At 43.0% G+C, this 26,492-nt stretch overlaps 1 protein-coding gene across 1 annotated transcript in view; it reads right to left on the bottom strand.

Annotated features, from left to right (window-relative positions):
* MCU (mitochondrial calcium uniporter) overlaps window positions 1–26,492 on the bottom strand; it is a 117,165-nt gene that overhangs the window by 16,827 nt on the left and 73,846 nt on the right. Inside the window, exon 2 of the mRNA XM_077350423.1 lies at window positions 5,284–5,353. Coding sequence (XP_077206538.1) covers window positions 5,284–5,353 — 70 coding nt within the window. The remainder of the gene's footprint in view (window positions 1–5,283; window positions 5,354–26,492) is intronic.

Here is a 26,492-nt window from a genome sequence, read left to right on the forward strand (position 1 = left end):
GATCTTTTTCTTATCAAAAGATCCTTTGTTTGCGCCGGGTGTTTTAAACTGACACGGCTTAAAATTCTTACAGACCAGGGAAGGTGACTTCATCCTTTTGTCTTTGGTAGGAAATCTCTTCCGTTGAGTACCTAAACACACAATGACTCTGCAGACGAAAAGCCAGAACCTTCCACCATCTGGATGAACAGCTGCAGTTTTTTTTAAAAATCTGCTCACTAGTCAACGTATTCAGTTTCTAGAGGGGTGTGTGGTGTCTTTGAATGGAGATAGAGGTGCTTGATTGCTCTGGGCAGGCCTGCTGGACTGGGCTTCTTTGTGGCTGCTGGCCGTGAGATGGCAGGATCTGCCCATGAAGCGCCAAGCCTCCTTGCCAGGAGCATGTGCTGGCCAATAAAGCTGTGGCCAATAATTATTGCCAAAAAGAGATTGGTGTCTGTGTCCTCCTTTAAGGCCTCGTGTCCTCCTGCTATGCAATAGGCATTAATAGCCACATCATTGGATCCAGCCGTCTGGCCACCATGTGGACAACAGAAGTAGGAATAGCCAAAGCAGGACTTCTGGGGAAAATACAGGGAAGGGAGGGATCTCTACTTGCCTGGGAGAGATATGGAGAAAAACATGACTTCGTAAATTAACAAAAAGGCCTCTTCCGACAATATACCCAATGAGAACTATCTAGGCTGTGAATGCGGGTGGAGACTCTGTCGTGCTCAGTCCCTAACATAGCCTTTCTCATGCTTTTTACTGTTAAGAACCCCCTGAAATATTCTTCAGGTGTCGAGAAACCCCAGAAGTGATGTCAGCAGACCACACCTCCCTGCCACACCCCTGAAAGTCATTTTTATGACTGGGGCCCCTCCACTTTGCACCCCCTCCAGGTCCATTATTGGCCATGGTGGGGCAGGTTGACTTAACCATACATGGTCATATTACCTGATCATTTTTTAAACATTAAAAAACATTAAAAATTAACTAGTTATCTGTCAGAACCAATTTGGTTCTGTCAAATTGTAGTGGTTCCAGTGAGCACCCTTCCACCACCACCACCACCACCCACCTTATTCTGCGTGAAGTCACCATTATTGGCCTTTTATATCCAGGTTCAGATGGGAAGGGAGGTGGAGAGGAGGGGAGGGGAACCTTTCTGATGCCAGTCCGTGCTAGAATTGGCCTCCACCATAGGCCTGACGGAAGGGAGCCATTTTGTAGGTTCTTTGGAACTTTGACAGCTCCAAAAGGTTCCGGATCTCTGCCGACAACTCATTTCACTTGGCATTCTGGTTGGCTGTTGCGTGAAGTAGGATGCCACTGGTCTGATCCAGCGGATGTCCTTAAATTCCCTTTGGCTCATATGAGCCGAAACATGAGCAGCCGCACTTTTAACTAATTTAAATTTCCAGCTAACCTTCAATGATAGCTGTAAACAGCACTGAATGGCAGTTCCTGTAGTAAGTGCAGTTACTTAAAGAAGGCACCCCAAGAAATTATTCCTGGCACAACTCCTGATGTGCATTTCATATGAGAATGCCAATGAGTTTCTGGAGATGTCAATTCTACAGTGTGCCCTAAACCATCCTTCGCTGCAAAAACTAGTCAAGAGACACTAATCAGATAATGCATCACTATCTGGAGAGCATCCATCCATAATTAAAGGAGACAGTGGACAGATTTCTAAATGGGAAAACTCCACTGACCATGGGAATTTCAGACTGCTCTTCAATAACTTGAGGGGTTCCTGGATAAAGACGGTTATCTAGATGGGTGGATCCCAATCTTTTTGGACATCCAGAAGTCCAATACTTTCTTGGTATGGTGATACATCCAGGGCTGGTCCAAGGTTTTTTGGCATCCATCTAGGTCAGCATTCCACTTTCTACAGTGGTTAACCAAATGTTCACAAAGAGCACAGCTGCCCCTATTATGAGCCCCAAGCAAGTGGCATTCCAGCATACGTAGCCTTTAATCACCCTCTCTTTCTTCATTACTCCTTCTAACTCCCACTCCCCCGATTCTAAAAAGCACACTTTTGCAACTTCATGAACATGTATATGCTGGGGAGGAGAGAAAAACCAACCTAAACATGACAAGGAAGATGCTGTTTCCAGTTCACATCTTGGTTTTCAAAATACAAAAGCGAGCAATGGAACAGGCAGGGTTAGCCATTAGGGAAGGCTGGCCTGCAACCTACTTTAAGAGGCTTCACAACTCACTTTTGGGTTCAGGCCTGGTTTCCCAACAGAAACTGTTTTTGTCATCATGGCTGAATTTAGATTGAAGAAGAGTTACAATCTTTGACAGAGGACCTATTGGTGGACTACAACCCTATGGAACTTCTTGGTGGCTTTTAATTCCACCAGCAATAGGTCCCTTCAGAAACATCTCTCAGAACTACAATTCACCATTCTGTAGAAGGTCCATCATTCTCGTATGCTGAGAGTCCCTGGACCCCGGGAGGCGCACCTGGCCTCAACCAGGGCTAGAGCCTTTTTAGTCCTGGCCCCTACCTGGTGGAATGAGCTCCTGGACGAGCTGTGGGCTCTGACAGGACTCAGAAGGGAGCTTTTCCACCAGGCGCTTGGTTGAAGCTGGGTGGGAAGACCCTGGGGTATGAGATCTGGTCCCGTCCCCCCCAGGTTTGGATGCAACATTAGAGCTGTTGATGGCTGCACCCAGTTGCCACCTTGGTTTTTGATCATCAACCACTGATCACTATCTGGACCAATGCTGGAAGGCCGAAGCATGAGAGGAGTTTTATCTTGAATTGTATACCGCCATTTTAATGCTAGAGACCTTGGAGGAGATTAATATTGGGGTGTTTTTATGGGAGATTTGTATTTATATTAATTCTGTGAACCGCCACAAGCCAGCTTGCTGGGAGTGGCAGTCTATGAATGTAATAAATAAATAAAACAATAAGAAGATATCATCCAGAAAATGGTGCTGTGAAAGTATTGTTTTCTTTTACGATTATTCAGATTTCTGTTTTGTTTCCTCTGGCAACATCTACTCCAGAGATACAGAATGAGGGTTTATCAATATGCTGAATATACCCAGCACCATTTCTCTTTTTAATCAGATCCAAGAGAAGCAGTGAGATCCTTGAAAGGATTCTGGGAATAATTAAAAACTTGATGAAGCTGAACAAACTGTAAATCAATACAGTAAAACAGAGAAGATGGTTATGGGGAACTCATTAATCCATTTGCATAACCCATAAACACTAAATTTAGCCAGGCAGAAAGTCCTATCTTATAATTAGGGGTGTGCATGCACATAAAGTGTGGATTTTTCCAGACTGGGATATATTTGACCTCCCCAAAATTTGGGATTCCTGAAAAAAAAAAACTTGAATTGCAATAGCAGTATAGTATTTAAATTTGAGGGGGTTTTGGAAATTGCAAATTTTCCCAGCTCCATTATACCTTATGGCAGCTGTCCCCAACCCCCGGTCCGGTGACCGGTACCAATCCATGGATCAGTTGGTACCGGGCCGCGACTCCACCTTGTCCTCCTCCCCGGCTGCTGCCTCAGGGGCTGCCCTGCCACTCTGCCGCCGGCTTACCTTTGGTGCTCTCCAGCGGCCGCCCTCGGCGTGGCACTGCACAGCTGCTGCTGGCAGCACCACCCAGCGGGCGGCAGGAAGTCAGGGATGCCGGCAGGAAAGCAAGTGGAGCAGGGGTTCAGGCGGTGGCAACGTCCCTCGGCAAAAGACTCCCCCCCCCCGGCCTCAGTAAAATTGTCAAGCGTTGACTGGTCCCCGGTGATAAAAAGGTTGGGGACCACTGCCTTATGGGACCCTTATAGTCAATGGGGAATTTTTGAGGGAGAGGAATTTTTTTGAGGTAGAGGCACCGAAATTTAAGACCCTCCCCCCAAGCTTCAAAAAGATTGGATCAGGGAGTCTAACTCTATGGGTCACCAAAGAATGTGCTCCTATCCTCTATTGTTTCTAATAGTGGGGGGGGCAGAAAAGGGGGGAGGACTTATGGCAAACTGGAGAGGTTTTGTAGTAGGAACTGAAAGGGGGGGAGTCCAAGCCCAGCAGAACTAGTACCACTGTGGCAATGCCAGCACAACAAATCCAAGCAAGAGGGGCCTGCAAGCCCAACACAGCCAGTATATGTACAGAGAGCCCAGTGAACCCAGTGCATGTACAGAGTACCCAAAGTCAGTGACCCTATCCTTCATTATTTTCAGTGGAAGGGAAGAAGGTACTAGGTTTTGCTGAGCCCTAGTACACTGCGTTGGTATTGCTCATCACTCTATACATACATTGGCTATGGTGGACTTCGAACCTCCCTTTGCTTTGATTTGTTGAGTTGGCATTACTGGACATTCTGTACATGCACTGGCTACACTAGTCTTGCAAGCCCTCCCACCTTGGATTTGTTGAGCTAGCATTGCCACAGTAGAATTGGTCCTGCTGGGCTTTCTGTACACACCCTGGCAGTGCTAAGCTTGCAAACTCCCTAACCTGGATTTTGTGAGCTCGCATTGCCACAGTGGCACTGGTTCTGCCAACAATGTTCCCCCTTCAGTTTCTATTGCAGAAGACTCTGCTGTGAAATCAGTTCTTGCTTTTTTGCTGCTTTTCCTCCCATTGGAAATTATGGAAGATGGGGGGCACCTTCTTTTAGTTTGGATTTAGTTGCAAATAGACGGCAGAGAAAACTAAACCGTTTCTCTTTAAGGTCACATGAGCCAGTTACATTTATGATAAGTTACGGAAGATACAAACACTTTTCTAGAAAACTTGTCTGTCAAATTTTTACTTGCAAAAGTAAAGAAAGTTTAAGAGTGAAACTATGTGTGTGTGTGTTTTTTTTAATTGTAAAGACAAGGTTGCATTGGGATATTTAGAATTTCTGCAAGAAAGAATCTGACTGCCCTTCAAATACAGGACTGACCTTGAAAAGCTGGCCCTAAACTAGGCTGGTAAAATGAAATTTTGGACAGTAACTGTGAAGTCACCAAAAGCCCAATCATGATGAAGAATTCTCAAACAAGAAAGAAACGAGAACGGGAAAAGAGGGCAATTGACCTAAAAAAATTTAAAACACAATTCCAACTTGTATTTCAGCAATGGAGAAAGACCAAGCAAAATATAAAAGGCCCATGAGGGTTTGCCTTTTGGTTTTAATCTGTGAGAAAACTCAGTAGTACATCCCTAAATCATGCAAAATGAGATTATAAAGTATAAGCAGAAAGAAAACAAAGCTTGATTCAAAAACCGGAAAAACTCTCCAAATGGAAATCTTATTAATGTATTTTTGTACTTACCATCAGAGGGCACTACAGTACTGCAATACACCACCCTCATGCTTTGCCACGGAAGGAGCCTTTGGTGTACCTACAAGAAACACACACAGAGCAAGGCAAGAATTATTAATAACACAGCAAAGGCTGGTCTATCTCAGATGACCCACGCCAGGATGCCAATCTAGCCACATCCTACCACCCGCTGCAAGGGGAACAAGCGTATCAGGAGAGCCATTCAAGAACAGCATCTCTTGTGGCCATCTGTCATTCAGTATGGATATTCCTCCTGAGCCAAAATACCATGCCTTGCTAATTCTTCTGCACCAAATTTAGAAGGAAAAGGAGAATCATTTAAAAGCCATCCAATCTTTAAGCAGCACTTTAGCCAAACAGTTGTTTGGCCTAGGATGCAAATTTATCCACAAAGATTGGCATGGGGGGGGGGGGGGTTGGACAGAAAATACACTAAAGAAAGAGGCATGTTAAGAAAATGGGTTAACAGCACACAGATGTGCTATGTTCCTTTAGAACCCCAAACAGCACAACTAACCAGACTGCTTGATGTTAGCGGTGGGCGAAACTGGGAAGTACTGATTCATTCTGCTTCCAACTAGTCTCATACATCAATTGCACACATTCATGTCTATACTTATAACCCACTTTTCTGCCCAAAAGAGCGAAGTGCAGAGTCACGCACAGTGAAGCAATTTACAAGAAATTCAGTTTAAATATCACTTTCACTTATCTGGTAACGATTTTTTTTTTTTAGTTTCGTCCTTGAAAGATAACAGCAGTTACCTAATTGCATCCTTGGATTCTTAGGGAAGGAGCGTTTAGCAGGCAAGATATTCAAGTGTTTATCTTCCATCGCTAACTTAAAACATTCAGATGAAATCCCCTTTATGGTCTGTCTTGCCCATCTTACCGCCGCAGAATGCAAAAATAGCCGCGCTCTCAGCAAACGATTGCTTAAATTTCTGGAAAAATTTAAGAAGCTAACAAAATTGCTCACAACTGCACAGAGATCTTACACTCATTTATGTGGCAATTAAACAGCCAGCTTTAAAAAAATGGCAACCTCTGAGCACTTTTCACATTTCTGACATTGAAAGCAAAAAAGGACGGATCCCTATTGGTTTTTCAGGAACTGTTTAAAAAGATCAAAGGTATCTGCGCTGACATGTCATCAAACCCATATTTACATCTACATTTTTCCAACGGGGGGGACGACGACATTAATGTAGCTGAGAGAAGAGGCTGATATTTACCCAGAGGCAGTATCTTGACCGATTTTTCCTGCACAAAAATTAACCCATGAAATATGGACACCTAGTGGCTACTTCTGCCATTGGGGGAGGGGGGAATCTTATTTTGCTCATCATGTGGGCAGCCACAGGAGACTTCCAAGTATCCCTATTTCACTTTTTAAAAATAAGCGAAGTTCACTCACAAGAGCAGAGGTTACCAGCTGTCACAACATTTACCCCAGCTCTGATTGAAACTTCCCAAAAACAGACTTGATGCCAAATAAAATCCCCTTGGTTAGAGTGTTGGATTATGGTTCGGGGGACCCAGGTTCAAATCCCCACTCTGCTATGGACATTTAATGCGTGACCTTGGGCAGGTCAGGCAGTCTCAGCGTAACCAACCTCACAGGTTATAACAAGGGGGGAAGGAAAAGTAAGCTTCTTTGGATCACCACTAGAAAGAAAAGCAGTGTATAAATGAAATATGGAACCATTTATTCAGAGGACATCTAATTTCTGTCTGGAAAAATTATTTCTCCCCTCTGATCCTTAAATACAGTACTGCAGTTTAAGAGGTATATTGAAATATATCACTACGCAGCTTCATTAAGCTTCTATTTTATTCAGCGGTTTGAGCTGCTATATCCACCTAATGATTCTGGAACTACTGAGGTCATAATAATCGTGTTATGAAGGTTCGATTAGTCTGTTTAATGTGATGTATGTACGCACGACATGTTTAAACCATGGTTGGTTGGTAGCTGCTAAACTGGGGTAATAAACTATTGTTTTCACATGACTGATTTATTACAGCTTGAATATCAGCTTATGACAGCTGCAAACTCTGCAAAGCACAGCTGGTGTTTTTCAACCTACGCCAGGCCTGCCAGCTGGCTCCTTATTTGTCTGGGTCAGACCTTGCCACACCGATCTATGCAACAATCACCTGCAGAGTGGACTACTGCAATTCACTCTATGTAGGGCTGCCCTTGAAAACACAGTGGAGACTGCCGATGGTCCAGCATGCAGCTCTCAGGTTGCTGACTGGAACATCACAGTCAGTTCAGATCTCTCCAATTCTGTAGCAGCTGCACCGGCTAACAATGGTTCTCCAGATCCAATTCAAGGTCTTGATGCTAACCTTTAAAGCCTTTAATGGTCTGGGGCTCCCAAACCTATGGGGCCACCTTTCGCATTACAACTCGCCATGCTCCCTTTGAGCAATGTATAGGGGCCTCTTGCACGTGCCAGGTCCCACAATGGCTCCATTAGATGTCACCAGGAGAAGGGCCTTCTCAGTTGTGGCCCCTACCCTGTGAAATGCACTCTCCGATTGCACCTGTGTGCTGCCAGTCTTGTTTAGTTCCCACAAAGCCTGCAAACTGGAATTGTTTAGGTTGGTCTTAGGAGGGTAACCACATGTTTGAGCTGTTTTTATTAGCGATACAGTGATAGCCATATATTTCACTAGTTTGATATTTTAATGTTAATGTTCTATATTTGTTATTTGGTTTCAGGTGTTTTTACCTTATTGGTTTTAATGCTGTAAGTGACCTTGAGACCCTTTGGGTGAATGGCGACTAAAAAAAAATCTAAATGCACCAATACAAATAAATAAATGTCAGAATCCCTTAGCTGAATGCAGGTGGCACAGGCAAGGGTCCTGTTGCCCTGCAGGCAGGAAACTCCTAAGAGAGCTTTCTAGGAATGCTTTCTCCCCTTGTCTGCTCCCCATTCCTGCATCCCCTGCTACTGATGACTCACAAGCAAGAATGCACTTCAGAGATGACAGCTTCTGCAGAGAGGACACTTCAAAAGAGGAAAAGATGACAAGGGAGGAAGGGAAGGGGGAGGTGCAGGCTGCGGATGACTTTGTCTCAGAATACCATTTAGGGAATCCTGTAGATTCTGTAGTGGCTGGATTTGAAGGAGAACAGCTGATGATTGCCAAGGGAGGGAGGAAGGGCTGAAAGAAGACCACATTTTGTTTGTACTCAGCAGTTCAGGAATTCAGCGAAGAGGTTTGACAGAGATGGGAAAGCAAGTCAGCTTCGCCTATCCAAGACTCCCGCCCCCACCTCCATGCCCATTCATTGTAGGCTATTACGCAGTGAAGCTTTGCCAACAATTTAGAAAAGCAAAGGGCATCGGAATAGAACAGCATCCAAGTATAGTATCCAGAACAGTATTCAAGGACTCTGAAGGCTAGCAGCAGACTAGTGGGAGCCATATGCTATGAACTCCGGCTTAAACAAAACACAGCTCATTGGGATGTCTGGATGAAGAATCCAATGTTAGCCTCAGTAGATTTCATGGTCCTGTTGCACCAAACGTTACGGAAGATAAGTGTGCAGGCATGATTTGGCACTGTAGTTAATTACTGTACTTCCCCAAACAGGTATTTTCAAAAGGCTGGCAAAGAAATTTGGGGTGTTTGGTTGTTGTTTTTTATGGTACATTGCAACCCAGCTTACATACAATTCAACCTTGATTAAAATGTTGTTATTTTCCTCGTGGGTTTGTTGTCAACAAAGAGCTGGACAGCAGCTATTTGGACTTGAATCTCAACTATCATAAAGAACAATAAATTATTCAGTGTTGGAATTAAGGGCAACAGTGATCGCCTTGTACAGGTAACGTCTTCCTGCAAGTCATACTGGTTCCGATACAGCAGGGGTGGCTGAACTGTAGCTTTCCAGATGTCCAAAGACTACAATTCCCATGAACCCCTGCCAGCACATGCTATAAACATATGACAGCATAAGGCACAAGCTATCAGTGCTGGCATCTGTGTCTCAGGAACAACTGACAGGCTTAAGAAGGATCAACAAGATCTTTTTCTACATCAGTGGTTCACGGGAGTTTCAAGCGTTCAGTAGGAAAACATTCAACTCCAGCCACCATCAGACCACAGGGCTGGCATGGGGTTAAGGCTCCTCTGTCAACAGAGCATAGCTGCGAAGCATGAAAGAGTTCAGTGTATCGTACGGTTACCTTTATGCCCTGTGGGCGAACAACCCAAGCTATTTTTTTCCCAGCCTACGCAGGGCTGGATTCTTGAGGGTGGAATTTTTTTTGTTATTGTTACTTTGTTTAGAAAACTTCATACTGCTTCTTAGGCTAGCCTTATCTTGTTTGACCTCGGAAGTTAAGCAGGGTTTGGATGGGAGACCTCCATGGTATACCCGTACTGGATGGGAGGAGTACCAAGATTGTGATCCAGAAGTCAGCAGTGGCAAACCACTCCTGAACATCCCTTGTCTTGAAAGCCCCATGGGGTAGCTACAGGTCAGCTGTGACTTTATGGCCCTTTCTACCACCATGCTGTGTTTCAGAGCCCTGCCATAGGCAGCTTACGAGAACCACCATATTAAAAACCAAGCTGCATAAAAAGAACCCCAAGCTATATTAAAAGCCATCCACAAAATAGAAGATCAAAAAGCTGTTACGATACCCACGCACCCCAAACTAAAAGTCGTGGCAATAGGATGTGTCTTAGCCTGACATCTAAAAGAAAGTCAAGAAGGTGCCAGATGAGCCTCAATGGTAGGGCTTTCCAAGGGCAAGATGCCACCACAGAAAATGCCCTGTATCTGTCACCACCTGTCTCAGAATAAGATGTGTCTGGGGGGGGGGCATAGAGAGGCAGATCTTAACTGGCAGGCTCGATGGTACAGAAAGAGACGATCCTTCAAGCAACCTATCTTCAAGCCATTTATGGGCCTTAAAGGAAAGAATCAGCAGTTCGACTGCTGCTCACATAGAGATGGGGAACCATGGATATTACCATTTCTGCCAGATGGCTATCTAGCCTCTGCTTAAAAACTTCTGAAGAAGGAGACCCCACCACCTTTTGAGGAAACCTGGTCTACTGAGGAACTGCTCTGTCAGGAACTTCTTCCAGATGTTTAGCTGAAAAATCTTTTGAATTAATTTAATCCCATTGGTTCTGGTCTGACCCTCTGGGGCAACACTGCAATTATTTATCCAAGTTTGTGAACTCTTTTTTTTTTTTTTTTACAAGGCTACTGTACTTTCTGTGCAGGAAGGCGCTCTTAAATAGTTCAGTTTTGCATAATTTGCAGAAGACCAAAAGAGAAGGACCTTTTTTGACCTCTGTTCCACAAGGGTGGGAACCAGAATGGAGTAAGCAGGTACAAGAGCAGTTGTTTATTTTGCCCATTTGCAGTTTGGCACCTGTAGAAGTCCATAATGACACAGGCAAAGATGTCATGGCAGAACGTAAGGAAAAAGGCAGTCGTGCAAATTAAAGGGGAGTTCCAGTTTGCACGCAGTTGACAGTGCTTCACACTGGATCTCACACAATGGCCTATTCCACACATGATGGATAATGCACTTTCAGTGTGCTTTTGCAGGTGGATTTTCCTGTGCAGAACAGAAACAAAATCTATTTCTACAGTGCATTATCCAACATGTGCAGAATGAGCGTTAGTCAAAAGTGTGCTTTTGAAGTGACACGCAAAGGTGGTGATGTGCCAGATAGAAAAACCCACAATCCATTGAGTTAAAGCCATCTTCCAACACCTCTCTGCCATCTTAATCAAAACATCCTCAGACATAGTTTCAGCAAGGCCAGCAGAATCTCTTGCCCAGGTCCAAGCTGTCTAAAGAGCTGCACGACTGCCTTTTGGGGTGACGCCCTCTAGCGTTTTCATGGCAGACTCAATACGGGGTGGTTTGCCAGTGCCTTCCCCAGTCATTACCGTTTACCCCCCAGCAAGCTGGGTACTCATTTCACCGACCTCGGAAGGATGGAAGGCTGAGTCAACCTTGAGCCGGCTGCTGGGATTGAACTCCCAGCCTTATGGGCAAAGCTTTCAGACGGCTGCCTTACCACTCTGCGCCACAAGAGGCTCTAAAGAGCTGGTAGGGGCAGACATTTTTTGGTGGCTTTGGTTGTCGCAAGAGGAAGCCCTCACTCCCTAAGTGCTTGCCTCAGCAGTGCCAAACCCAGTTCCCCAAAGGATTTGGGCTTGGGTGAGCCTAGAGATCCAGACTATTCCAACTGGGCCTTGCCTGGAGTCAGCTTGATTTTCCTGCAGCCCACAGAACCTACTTCCAGCTAGCCTCGTCTAGACTGCAGCAAGCATGCAATTTTTCCTTCAGAACGTACTCACAGGACCCCACTCCATCCTGGGATTATTTTTATCCACTGGAAAAAAAAATTGGGGCTGTTTTGGGCCCACCCAAAGAGGCTGGAATGGCGTCCCAACCCAACCCACGGGACCAGAAATAGCTCTGCCCCCCTCTCAAACTGCTTTGAACCTATTTCAGTTTATGATCAGCACAGGCCTGGTTCGTTAACATATCCTTTTTTGCAAAGGACTAGATCCTACTTAATTTTCTTAATTCCACTTCATCTGATTAATGTGCATTTTAAACCACTCAAATTCCACACTATTGCTTGTACATTCCAGTTGCTCTCGTTGCTACACTGACCATTTAGAGAAAGACGCTCTCCCTGCCTCTCCTGGGTTGCCTAAACCTACCTAACTGGGCCCCTCTTGCTCTCTGCAGCTGCTGTCCTGACTAACCAGCCCAGAGCTCCAACTCAGCTGCTTATGTTTGCTCACAGGAGCAGGGAGACAGGGTCATTAATTCACACTACAGCTGGCTTCCTATGTTTTTCAACTAGGCCGAAGCCAGGACACCTGCTTCACATAAAAAGTTCATAAGAACAAAATGGCTACACTTTATCATGTGGCTAGCACATAGCTGCTTGGCCACTTACTGAAAGGCATTTGAAAAGTTCTCCTTTTCCAAAACTACACTAGAAGACAGTATAACTGAGAAACTGTGAAATTATGATGCTATGAATGGATACGATTCATCATTTTGTTTCCAGGAACACCTTATCAAGCAGCAATAAGGCCAGGTACTTCAGCTGGCTGAGCCTCTTGTGGCGCAGAGTGGTAAGGCAGCTGTCTGAAAACTTTGTCCATGAGGCTGGGAGTTCAATCCCAGCAGCCGGCTCAAGGTTGACTCAGCCTTCCATCCTTCCGAGGTCAGTAAAATGAGTACCCAGCTTGCTGGGGGGTAAACGGTAATGACTGGGGAAGGCACTGGCAAACCACCCCGTATTGAGTCTGCCATGAAAACGCTAGAGGGCGTCACCCCAAGGGTCAGACATGACTCGGTGCTTGCACAGGGGATACCTTTACCTTTACCTTACTTCAGCTGGCAAAGTTTTTTTTTTTTTTACTATTGTTTCTCAAGAACCAAGAGGGTGTATTGCTTTGGTTGGGCATTCAAGGCGTGTTATACGGTTCTGCTGCTGTTGTGACTAAACAAATAAGGTATTTTAAGTCCAAGACCACACCTAGATTGTAAAGAACAGGAGAGTGTGTAAATTAACTGTCTTGCATAGTCAGTTCATCTAGAAAACCAGTATAAAGAATTTTTAGAGTTTCCTGTTCTCTACACTTGCATACTAGTAGCAGAAGTGCTGAACAATGTGCACGTGTGAATTCAGCCTCTGGCACCTATTTGGGAAATTGCCTGGGACCAAGTCGCGAGCCGCACTGACCGGGCGACTAACTTATTACCGACTCCATCTCAAAGGTTATAAGAAACTTAACTCAGATCAGTAGATTCAGGTGAGTTGCTATGTAGGTCTGAAACATCAGAACAAAGTCTGAGTCCAGTGGCCCCCGTAAGACCAACAAAGTTTTATTCAAGACTATTAATAATACCCGTTGTGCAGAAAATACAACGGGCTCTAGAAAACTGGGGATAGGAGAGAGTGAAAAAGAAGCTGTATGTCACCTCAGAACCTCTAATTCAGAACTGCAATGGATTCTTTGGGATAGTTTTTTAAGGAAGCGAACAAAAACTGCATTTCAGTTGGAAGGTATAATGTAATTGGGTAATGGAAGCCACTGAAACAGGTAACACGAAGCTTCCTGTTATAAAAATCCATCTGACAGGTGCTTATAGAAAGAGACAGACGGGCCCAAAGCACATTCAGTTACAGGAGCTCAGAAGACTCAAGTAACGTATTTTCTGGCCTCAAAACCAATCTCTGACACAGTGCAGAATCTGATTTGACCAGCATATGTGCCAGGTTTAAGACAAACTATCAATTAATGTATACGAGTTTCAATCATGAGGGTTGTAAACTAGATGACCTTCAGGTAAATTCTAGTCCTACTGTTTTGGGACTATGTAAGGCTTACAGTACTGCCCCAAAGATTATGTCAAATGAGAGAAATCAAGCACAGTATCCTATTGTGAGGTACTGCTAATGGATATCAGATAAATGGACTTAATTGCACAGTGACTAAAAACAGGGAGATAAATGAATTCACAGCCCTTCAGGGCTTCTCCTTGTTCTCCCCCTGCTGTTCAATGCCACATAAAAAGCAGGCTCCAGTTTATGAAATCATCAATCGTCTTCAGCCTGAAGGGCGCAGAGTGATTTTATATTCTGAACTTAGGAGCTCGAGAACGGAACACAGGCTGTCCAAGATGGCAGAGACCCAAAAGGAAACAAAATCTTACTAACATTATAATGAATCTGGAATGAGAAGAAGAGCTGATTTTTTTTTGTACCCTGCCTTTTACTATCCAAAGGAGTATCCAAGTGGTTTACAATTTCCTGTCCTTCCTCTCCCCACCACAAACACCTTGTGAGACAGGTGAGGCAGAGTGAGCTCTGAGAGAATGGTGACTGCCCAAGGTCACCCAGTTGGCTGCATGTGGAGGAGTGGGGGAATGAAACCCAGTTCTTCAGATTAGAGACCACCACTCTTAACACCAAGCTGGCAGTATCAAATTTATTGAATTAGTGGGTTATGGATGGAACATTCTGAAAATACATCTGTGGGGAGGGGTAATTTTTTTTCTTTTTTTTTTGTGAGTCCGTTTCTTTTCATTTCTTTGTCATTAGGACTAAAACATGTGTAGTTAATCAGCCAAATACTGGTGCTTTTGAGAGGCTTGGTTCCTAATGTTCACATGGGGACATTTAAATGTTTCCATGAAAAATTGAAAATATTTTGCAGCATAGTGCCTGAAGTCCAAAAAAAAAATGAATCCTGTCACATCTGAGCTGAAGGAGAACCAGTTAGCTGTCGATGACTGAAAAGACAAATCTTCCTCCTAGCTCCGAGCCTGGGAAGTAAAAAATCCATTTTTGGCTCTGACACACAAGTACCTCAAAACCTGTTGGCTGCAGTCCCAGTAACATTACAGGATTGCTGCAAGCTGTCCTAACGCTGTCTCAATACCCCTGAGTGTCAATCAGGCTACTGAACTGCGTACCCCTCTCGTTTTTTTTCTTTTGTCCTTCCCCCCCACCCCCGCCTTCTTTAGAAATCAGATCCCAGAGCATCTTTTAGCAAGTAATGTAGAGGTTTTCAGCAATGCAAATATGAGGAGCAATTATCCAGCCACATTCACATAGAACGGCAGAAAAAAATATGAAGGACTATGCAGGCTAAAGATCCCTTTGCCTTTTCTACTTTAGTCAAGACCGTTTTCTCGTAGGGTTATTCCCATTTAGAACTAATGTGCTGGTATTATTAAGAATTTAAATAGTTCTTGCTGCTTCTGAGCACTGACTAGGGAAGAAAATGTGCCTGCTGCGGTAGCTTTCCCAGGCACAAAAGGCAAGAGATTTCCTTTCTCTTACGTAAGAAAATGGGTTGAAAATGCATGCAAGGACTCTTAGCTGCGTATCTATCCATCTATGTATCTAATCCACTCCTATTCCTGGGACCAGACAGCCTACAAACCAAATGACAGAAATTCTTTATTAAACAATGGTGTTGTTGTTATTTATAGTGTGTTATAAATTGTTACTTGGTTGTTATGATGTTGTCTTGAAACTTGTATGTTATAGATCAGGGGCAGTCAACCTGTGGTCCTCCAGATGTCCATGGACTACAATTCCCATGAGCCCCTGCCAGCAAATGCTGGCAGGGGCTCATGGGAATTGTAGTCCATGGACATCTGGAGGACCACAGGTTGACTACCCCTGTTATAGATTATTAAATGTTCCATGTAAACCGCCCAGAGCTGTAAAGAATGGGTGGTATAAAAATCCAAATAAATAAATAAACAACCAAACCACGGAACAAACTAAGTCAGTACATAAGCAGCTTTTCTCAACTTTTTCACTGTTGAGAAACCTCTGAATCATTCTTCAGAAACCCCAGAGGTGGCGCCATTGTGCAGAATATAGTTGGGAAGCATGGCTATGTACACACCCACCTGGGCCCCCTCCACTCCCCCCCCCAACTCACCATTGGCCATTTTGGGAGGAGGAAATCGACATGACCATATATGGCAATATCACAGATAAATATTTAATAAACACACACACACACACATATGTGTGTGTTTTGGCAGTGGTCCAGTTCCTAGGTTGGTGTCACTGCTGACATATTAGCATCACACAGGATGCATTAATGTTGTTATAGCTACTGCTAATCCTACTATACCCAGGGCTGATATAACACCTGAGCACGCTGGATATCTCCATGAAGGAGAATTATCAGACATATCTGACATTTAGAATGGCACTCAGGGCCCAGCAGCAGAGCTGTTGAGGGATGGGACTGGGGGCATAAATCCCAGGACTCAAGTCAGTTGGAGGGCCCTTGAAGTCAGCCTCATAGACCCAACAAGGGATGCAATTTCAGTTTTTAAAACGCACTGGAGTCACAAGGGGCACAGGCAAGGCAATGCACACTAAGCAGCCGTCACTCTGATTCTGCTGGCTCGGGCTTTCTGCAAAGTTTACTAAGAGGCTGTGGGTCAGATCCATCACCCATGTCAGCACTGGTACAAGACAAGCAAGGCCAGCCAACACACCCCATGGCTGCTACAGTCATATGCAGCTTCCTGACAAGGCTGCAATCTACATTAGCCTTTTCCAAGCTCCACTGTTTTGTCTCTGCAGTCAGATCTGGTTAGTGTGATGGAGAAAAAACTTTAAAACCTTCACTATGCTTTCCTCTTTTCCACACTTTTTTCCTCTTCTGATTTGTTCTCTTCTTTATAAGATCTGCCTTCATTCTTCTCTTCCATCTTCTAATCTCCCCATTTATTTTTCAGTCTTGGTCTCAACTCTTTATCCATCCTGGTTGGCAATGCTGAACATATTTAATAGTAATATAGCAGAAAACCGTTGTTAATATTATGAACAGATGAGGGGGAGTTAATATTTTCCCATAATCTATCAAAGTAGTTAAAGGAAGCACTCCCCCCCCCCCCCGGATAATTATAATAGACATATGGCAACAGCCAGACAAGTGACTTTGGGGGGTTTGTGGCGACTCTCAGCAGCCCTGGCTAGCAGAACATTAAAAAATTCTGCTGCTAACCTGAAATATAAAAAACATGTCGAAAGAGCAAATCTACAGTGAAACTGTTAAACTAGATTTTTTTAATCCAGTTGTATTCTATTCCTGTAGATGTAAATAGGGCCATGCATTTCTCTTCTGTTGCAGGTATTACATTAGGAAAGTTAGGAAGATTTGTGTTATAGTGATAACTTAATATCTTATGTGCTAGAGAAATACATGGTCGCTGTGCTTCAGGGAAGAAAGGATGAAATTGTAGACATGTTTTCTTTTAATGCTAAGGCCTTTGGGACTGATTTCTATCCTGGGGTACTGGTCAGGTCTCTCACTTGGCTGCAAATGCCTCACGTTTTTTTAAAAGGTTAGAGACATGTTTTTAAATGGGAAATGGTTGAAGGGACAACATTAATCGGTCTTCTGCCTACTAACTCCATGAGAGCTTTCATACAAGACAAAGGGCCACAGATGTCAAAAGAGGTTCTGTTGAAGTTCTGCTGTTATCACCTATTCACTCCAAAGACTAAGGCAAATAGAAACTCACACCTGGCATGCAGAAGAACTTTGACATAGCCGCTATTAAGGCTCTTCTAGAAAAGTGATGAAGAGCCCTTGGTTTGCAGCACACATTTTCTAATGCATTCATATGCAGACGAGAAAACAGATACTTATCAAGGCCAACTCGTGAACCAGATTAGGGAGGGTAACCTCTTTTTCCAAGAGAAATGGAACCACAGCTTAGTGGCAGAAAGCATGCCTTCATGCAGTGTCTCATTGTGAATCCCTGGTTAAAGTGAGGCTGGATAGAATCATAGAATCATAGAGTTGGAAGGGGCCATACAGGCCATCTAGTCCAACCTCCTGCTCAATGCAGGACCAGCCCAAAGCATCCTAAAGCATCCAAGAAAAGTGTGTATAAGTGTGATAAGACTTGGAGGGGCCTCAAGGAACTACCATCGAGGTAGTAAGCTAGATTGAAGTATGGTCTGACTCGTTATGTCAGTTTCACAGAACCCCCAATTAGAGAAGGCGTCTACTCACAACTGTTGCTGTAACCCTGGGCCATGCACATTCCTTTTCAGCACCCTTCAGAACACAGCATGGCCCTGAGCATTTCCAGTTGCAGCACACCTATAAATCCTATCTAGTTACTCGAGCAATGAAAAATAGTGGTTTGTCTTATGTGTCATGACATCATAGTTTAACAATTACCGTTTGGGAAGATTTATTGTGCTTGTCTTATATGTCACTTGTTTTCCTGAAATGGGGAGACACTATTTTCTCTCTCTCAAAGACAAAATCGTTTATTCAGTGGTAAAATAAGGGAAGACAATTTTCATGTAGAAGGGCAGTATACAAATCTAATCTAATCTAATAAATAATAATACTCAGTCCGAGAACACAGAAAATTCCAGCAAGGGATAACTCACAAGATACATGACTTAAATATTATGTTGCTGCTATTTTTGATGTGAGACACATCTTCTGGCGCACCTTGTCAAACAGAAATGAATACGAACATGACTTCCGTAGTCCCGCCAACAGAGCACACCAGAAGATGTAGGGGGCTGAGGCGGCAGCTGCCTCGCTCCTGTGGCCTTGGCAGCAGGGACCAAGGCAGTGGCTGCCCCACCCCCGAGGCCTTGGCAGTGGTTGCACAAGCCCCAGGGGACTTGTTAGTCGTTGCATGCACAGCAGGAGCTAAGGTAGTGGCACAGACCGGAGGACAAGATAAGCAGATAGAGGAAGGGGGAGGGGGGAAGGGAGTCTGTGTGTGTTTGCTTGGGAGGGAGTTTGGGAAACCAACAGGTAAAGGAGAAACGGGAGGGGGGAAGGGAGTCTGTGTGTGTGTGTTTACAAGTGTGGGAGGGGGAGGAACCAAGGAGGAGGTTGGGAAACCAACAGATAAGGAGGGAAACATGGGGAGGGGAAGGGAGTCTCTGTATGTTTGTGTGTGGGTGTGTTTGCGAGGGAGGAGGAAATTGGGAAACCAACAGGTAAGTGGGGGAAAGGGGGAGGAAAGGAAGGGTGTTTCTGTATGTCTCTCTTTGTGTGTGTGTGTGTGTGTGTGTGTGTTTGCAAGGGAGGGAGGGGTCCCAACCAAGTAGCCCCAGAGCAGGTATATGTCCCAGAAAACCTTTGTGAGTCAGACTGTCAGTAGGCTTTTCCCCCTTATTAGCGAATAAGAGGCCCCAGATCATTATTGTGTACTGGATTTGGGAATGTTTATGTTTATTATTTTAATTAATACCATTACTGTATTTTAAATGTGGTTGTTTTGCAATAAGATACAAAAATATTAAAAAGCCATACTATAAAAATAATTGTATAGCATTTTAAACAAGTCAAGCTTTAATATTATCTAGTATGAATAGGCATGAACCTAAAAAACCCGCTTTGGTTTGAGGTGGCCCCCAAACTGAACCCCGAACTGAGCCAAAGGGCCCCCATCCAAACCACGCTGGTTCAGTGAGCTTGGTTCCCCCTTTCCCCTAGCTGTGGCTTATAGATCTGCCTGTCAGCTATTGGAATGAGATGTCTGGCAGCCATTTTACTGGTCCATTTTGTTTCACCATTTTGCTCACAGCCATTTAAACCCAACGATTTAGCTATGTAACCTACGCTGCTCGGCTGTTTAATTGGCCAAGAACAGCTGAATGGAACAGACAAAAATCTGGAAATATTCAGGAAGGCTTCTTCCCCAAGCATCAGTTCAGGGGCTCTGAACTAGCCCAAGTTGGTGCTGAATTTTGGCTCATGCCCATCCCTGTTAACTAAAGTTAATGGGACAAATTCACTGTACTAACCCACAAATAGTTCACATAAGGATTTAAGGGACATATGTTTTTGTTGCTCATGTATCTGCTGGAAGTTCAGTAAAATTTCAAGGTGCAACTCATCTTGCTATAAGAGGAAAACTTTCAATTTTTAAGCACAATGCAATCATTAAAACATAAACAAAATTTTAATAACTTCTTCATCACATACAGTGAACAAACCCAAAAGAAACATGGTATGTGAGGGAGGATGTTATTTAAAATATTATAAAGTGATCTCTGTTCTTCAGTATACACAATCTGTTGGCCACCAGTTATAAAGAAATGCCTTACTTGGATGAAAGTTGACTGGATCTGCATGGGTGCATTAGGGAAGGGCCATTTTATTTTGGAAACATTGGAATTGCTGGAACTTCCTTTAGCAAATTACAGATGGAAGAAAAACTTAATTCATGGGTACATCAGTCCTCAACAAATTTCAGGTGTCTATTTTCAATTATTTTATTGTGGTTTGTTTTAGCGGTTTTCAATGGAAATACAAAGATGATTTCATTTCACAACAAAATTCAGTAAACTAAATGTACATACATTATTTGCTGGCGTATAAGACTACTTTCCCCCCCTGAAAAACATGCCTCCAAGTGGAGGGGTAGTCCTATACGCCGGGTGCACTTCAGTTGGGATAGACATACCTGCCCATAGTGGTCCATAGTACTATAATGTAATGTAACAAACTCTATATTTTGAGTGGAAATGTTGGGGGGTCGTCTTATATGCCGGCAAATACGGTACATAAAGTTCTTCTCATTGTTTTTTGATACTTAAACATTATTTTACATCATTCAAAGATGGCAGATGGATTAATTTCTTAGCCAGCAGTTTTCTATACTGGCTCCAATATCCAGTTTAACTGAATGGAACTATAAGCAATGGTACTATAAGAAACTGTGGGAACGTTACATAAGGTTAGAGGTTAGCTTTTTCATTCCGTATGATGACCTGACCTGAAGAGCCCAGTGTTGTCAGATTTTGGAAGCTAAGCAGGGCTGTCCCTGGTTAATACTTGGATTGGAAACAACCAAGGAATACCAGGGTCACTATTTCTTGCTTTGGAAACCCCATGAGGTTGCCATGAATTGGTTGCAACCAGACGGCAAAAAGAGACAGACAGACAGACTTCGTTCCCCACTGTTATTTATAGACTACAAAACTTACATTATAGCATTAATAAAGTACATAACCTGTCAAAGGGTTTTGTGGTAGCATTAATTAGAAAAAGTGGTAAATAAAATAAAAAATTCTGAAATCTTAGAAGTGAGTCTGGCTCCTAGATTGAGAAAATTCGTCAAGGCTAGAAAAAGACTCTTATTCATTCAAAGTATTCTGCCAATCAATGAGGTTTAACAATTACATCTTCCCCACCCCAGTGTTCCAATTCATCTCCAAGCTTGGGATCAGCTGGTATTTTACAAGGATTTATTTGCATGCCTGCTCTTCAGACCTGCTTGCAAAGGTTATGGTAAATGACCCAATGATATTCTGGGCTTCTTTCTACCTCTGCTCTGTTACTAGAGCTTCTGGTCAGAACTCATAATGCTGTTGGCAAGCAGCAGAAATGTAAAAAGGAAGATCTCTATGCATTCCAATCTTATATTTAAAGCTACCAAAAAGAGCTAGACCCAAGGCTGAATACAAACTGAATTCTTCAGTATAGTCCTCTACTTCAGTCCTGTTAGCTTGATATGCATACTTCCCTTCAAATAAAAAAAAAAAAAAATTCGGAATTGTAATAATGGAAATTGCAAGGAGAGTTGAAATTTCAGGATTCATAGGAAGACTTTTCTGTAGCTGTTGCAAACTCATTTCCTCCCAATAGTACACAATTATTTTAGGCCTGCTAATACTCTTCTAATTCACAAGGTATATTTGCATCTTCCGCAGAAATAAGCAACTGCGTTCCCATTGTACCAAAATGAGATTTGGGGGTCATCACTGACCTAATACATACCAGAAGGATTGGGGGACTATTTGATTTATACAGCTGTATTTTCCTCCCAGAAGTATAGCTGCACGATGGAAATCCAATAAAACACTATCTTGGAAAAAATGAAATTTCCTTTGTGTAGAATGTATTTTAGTTTTGTGGCTGCAGAAAGATACTAAATACAATGTCAAAGTGATAGTTCTAAAAAGACACAGTGCCACTTTAACAGTAAAGTAGTCAACAGGTTGCAATTCAGTGACTTGGAGAATAAGGGACAATGTTCTGTCATTACAAGGTAGTCTTTGAAACATTTAGTTGAAGCTATTAATCTTGATATTTTGAAACAGAAAAAACCCAAAGCAATTGAATTCTTCTATTATAGTCTACAGAACATAATAATATAATTTACAGAACCTGATGATAGACTGGTACTACAGTGTACACACACACACACACACACACACACATTTCAACACTCAGATCTTTACAACAGTCCTGCTCCTACCACACACAGCAGAATAACTAGGAGAGAAAACGGAACTCTCCAATACATTTCTCCCTGGAGAGCCACTCTTATTAAATACATATGAAATGCCACAGAAATCCAATCCTGAAATGTTCACAGAATAATCAAAGACCACCTGATCAGACATCAAAGAAGAGAGAGAATCCAGGCACATTTTAATCCTCTTGGCCCAGGCTCCCAATGATCTAACTGTAGCCACCAATCAGTTAGGGAGGTGCGGGTGCAGGTGTAGCAGAAAGATGCATTTGTTTTCTTCTGCATCCCCATGCTTGTAGACAGCAGTGGTATTTGAACTTCTGGTTGTAGAAGCCAGGGGCACAGCTAAAACTCAGCATCTGGTCTCCATACTATACAATTTACCACCAAAAAGCTATGAAAGCCATGAGTCAGTTCTATCCTCACTTGACACTTGCTACCTGTAACTCAGTACTTGGCCAAAAACCAATGGAAAAAACTAAAGTATTTACAGGCAATCCCATGAATGGCTCCATATCACATTTGATGTCTACAAATTATCTTTGCAACTGTTTATGCTTTTACTCTTGACATAAATGTTGTTAATTATGCACATCATATTTAGAAAAAATATGATAAAATTTCTATCTGAAAACTCAGAAATGGCCATTGTAGGGATTGCTAGGCAACCACACAATATTATCAGCCTGCAAACCTTGGCTTCTATCAGTAAAAGGAAGGAGGAAAAGGGAAGGCTCTTTCAGGGAATATTTTGGCTTCTCAGTCCAACCCTGCACTCCTCCCACCTGCCCTGGAAGGAAGACTCGCCAGGCTAAGCCCAATAGCAACCATAGGCAGCCTGCTACCATGCAGTTTGCGCGGGCCATCCAGATGTGGCAATGGCTACAACTTGATGTTACATAACTCACTTAGGCCGGGTGGCAATGCCCGCACAACTTGGTCTGGCCAGGCCCAGCAAGTAGCTACCATGCAACTCACCTGGGCAACTTGCAACCACACAACTTCTGTAATTTGGCTAGACCAGGGAGAGGGTGGCAGGAGAAAGAAAGAAGGGAAAGTTGAAACTCAGTATCAGACTAGAATCTGGGAGACCCAGGTTGAAAAGCTCATTCTGCCATGAAAGGTTGTTGTGAGGATATAACGGAGGAGAGGAAACTGATGTAAGCTACTTTGAGTCCCCACTGGAGAGGAAATGTGGATATATACAAAGTAAATAAAAAAATAAAGCTGAATACGAGGGGGGGGGATAAAATGAAAGCTGATGAGTGGAAAACAGGGAAAAGGGGAGGGGATATGGGTGCTGCCAGAAAGAAAAGGATGAACTGACGTGGGGAGGGGATACAGGGAGAAATGAAGTGTCCCCATTAATTTTTGTGGGCTCCCGCTTATACAATCGTAAAAAATGACAATATATTATAGGGAACCGCAAACATTCATCACAACTCAAGTACAACTCAAGTTTGATGGGGAATTATCATGTGGCTGTGTGTGGATGCTGTGACTCAGTTTACTAATGTAACAGAATTAACTTTTGCTTATAAATTCCTGCTGTTATGATGGTCAGTTCTTAGTCTGACAAAGAGCGCTTGCACTCGAAAGCTCACACCTTGAATAAATCTTTGTTGGTCTTTGTTGGTGCTACAGGACTCTGATTTTATTGAACTCAAGTACTGAAAGAAGAATTTTACATTTTACAAGATTTCAGGCTATTTGGTACTATCAAACTTCATTTCTCCATTAGAAAATATATATCTTTGTGATTTTCACATTGATGACAATTCTGCTATCACAGCCAGTGGAATAATTAAGTGCTTCCCACAGATCCCCCTCCCCCAAATCTTTCCCCCACAAACCCCTCCCAAGTCCTTTCCCATTATGTCACCTTAATTCCTTTTGTTTTTATATCATTCTCCTGAAGCTGAAAGAGAAAAGACCTCATTACTGCAGCAAAACTACAAAGGTCAGACAAGTGTTCCAAGATCAGCCACATAAAGCTTAAATGGAAACTGACTCATGTGGTGTGACTGGCCGTAATTTTACAACCTTCAATGGGCTGTAATCTCATACCAGCACTCACCCTCTTTCACAGGCTCCCAAACACGAGGCAAGACTGATCTGGAGAAAGCAAGCCTCGACTGTTTCAATACAAAACCAGATAGCTTTTGAAACTGAACGGCAGGCCCAGGAGCCCTGACATTTCTGGAGTGCTCAAAAGCATCCCTTGTCCAAAGCTGCATATACAGAGAGAGAATGCAGGTGATGCGCAGGAGATTTAAGAGAATCCAGCACCAATGAAAACTCTCAGCAAACTTGCATGAATCTCTCTCACCTCTTCTGCACTATCCTTTTGTTCATTCAGTTAACCCAAAAAACAACTGAAAAAGTGCATATTCTTAGTGGAGAAGAAGTCCAGAAGGGGCACAGACTGAAGTTCTACAATCTTATTAGCTCTTCTTGCTAATCATTTTTCATCCATGCAGTTTTCTCTCTCTGCTTCCACAATAAAGGTAAATAAAAAGTTTTACACCATGATTTATGGCCTTTTACAAAACCAATATCCATTCTGCAAGCCTCTTCCATGGTTTTCTGTCGGCCATCCATACTACCCCATCTGAAGCTGAGTAAAACAATACTTGCACAAGAATTGTTAACTCTTGTTAAACTTCTTGAGCAACACAGACTAGTGGATACAGAACATAATATTTCTCAAATCCAGAGCAAAATTGTTGTTATTGTTGTTATTATTTGATTTCTAGCCTGCCACTCCCAAAGGCTCATGGCACGTTACAATACATATAAAATCCCCAATAAAAACTCCCACTAGTACATTGAAAGTATTTCAACAAACCTAAAAACCAGAACACAGGAAACCAAGCAGTGGAACAACTAACACACCTAACCCAACCCACCCACAGCCCAGAGGGCAAAGGGGGTCATTAATCATTTCACCACCAAGAATAGCCGGGGGGGGGGTCCAGCTCTTACTTAGGGCGCTGACCTCAACCCTAAACCTGGTGGAAGAGCTCCGTCCTACAGGCCCTGCAGAAAGATGAACGCACAGACTTTCATTAGATTTGTACTTGATTTAGTAGTAGCCAACAACTAGAACATACGCAGAACAAATCGATTTGACTTCTTCATGAATTGAAAATAAGTCATGATCTACATAGTTCTCTTCAGCTATTTGACCAAACAAAAATATACTTAAAAAATACTCCAGAATAACTAATGATTAATAGAAACTATTTTAGTAACCACAAAATGCACAACACAATGGTTATTAGAATATTTTCATAGGAGAAAAAGGGATTAAAAAAATTAACACACCTAGAATTTCTGGGTGGATAATACAGCAAAATCAAGAAATTGTTCAACAGCAGCAATGTTAAAATGTTTGATTTACTTCTTACGGATGCCCCTCCCAAGTCCTTTCCCCTCAGACCCCTCCCAAGGCCTTTCCCATTAGGTCACCTTAATTCCTTTTGTTTTTATACCATTTTATATCTTTACTTGGTTTAACAGTTAGCTACTTAAAAGTTATTTTGGTGTTTGCAAATATACTGAGTAACATCTATTCAAATAAAGCCTATGTTGTAAAACAGTTAAAGATAGATCGATAGATAGATTATAATTCCATCCTCTAATGCAGGGGTAGTCAACCTGTGGTCCTCCAGATGTTCATGGACTACAATTCCCATGAGCCCCTGCCAGCATTTGCTACCCCTGCTCTAATGAGCAACATGCAGCTGTTTCTGTAAGAACAGCCATCCATCCCAACTTTTTGGGAAAAAAGGCATCTAAACATTTGTCTACCATAAAATATTTACAGAACTGCACTGAAGTAAAAGCTGGAAAAGGAAAATTTGGTGTGTGTGTGTGTGTGTGGGGGAAGCTACATGACAGAGATCCCAACCTAACCTAGTGTTGATGGAAGGCAACAAAGAAAGTGGGGATCGGGTATGCAAAAATAGCAAATCTGCTTGAGTGTTCTTTGTTCCTGGCTGCATGCCAGCTTAAAACTGGCAAGCATATTTCCAGTGGGAAAAAGTATGCTCTGCCCAGGTAGAATCAAGTGTTGCAATGACCAGTGAGTCTTTATGAAAGATGGAGCAGCATTTATACAATGGGCACATCTGTTTATAAGCGCCGTCAATCACTTTCATAACTGAGCACCTGACTGGAATGGGAACACACAAGCAATATCAATTTGAGCAGTGAGTACTGACTGCTTCGGTACTGTTCTACAGCCCTGCACAGAAAGCTTTTTGAACTGTATATTCTGGGCACAGGTCTAATTTATTTGGAAAGTCTGGCATCGTATAAATATTGAAACGTCACAACGGAAAAGTCTCAAACTATCAAGAGTTTTCTCCTTTGTTAGGGAAAGAAACTATA

This window comes from Paroedura picta, chromosome 8 (genome assembly GCF_049243985.1).
Source record: "Paroedura picta isolate Pp20150507F chromosome 8, Ppicta_v3.0, whole genome shotgun sequence".
In the NCBI taxonomy this organism is placed as follows: domain Eukaryota; kingdom Metazoa; phylum Chordata; class Lepidosauria; order Squamata; family Gekkonidae; genus Paroedura; species Paroedura picta.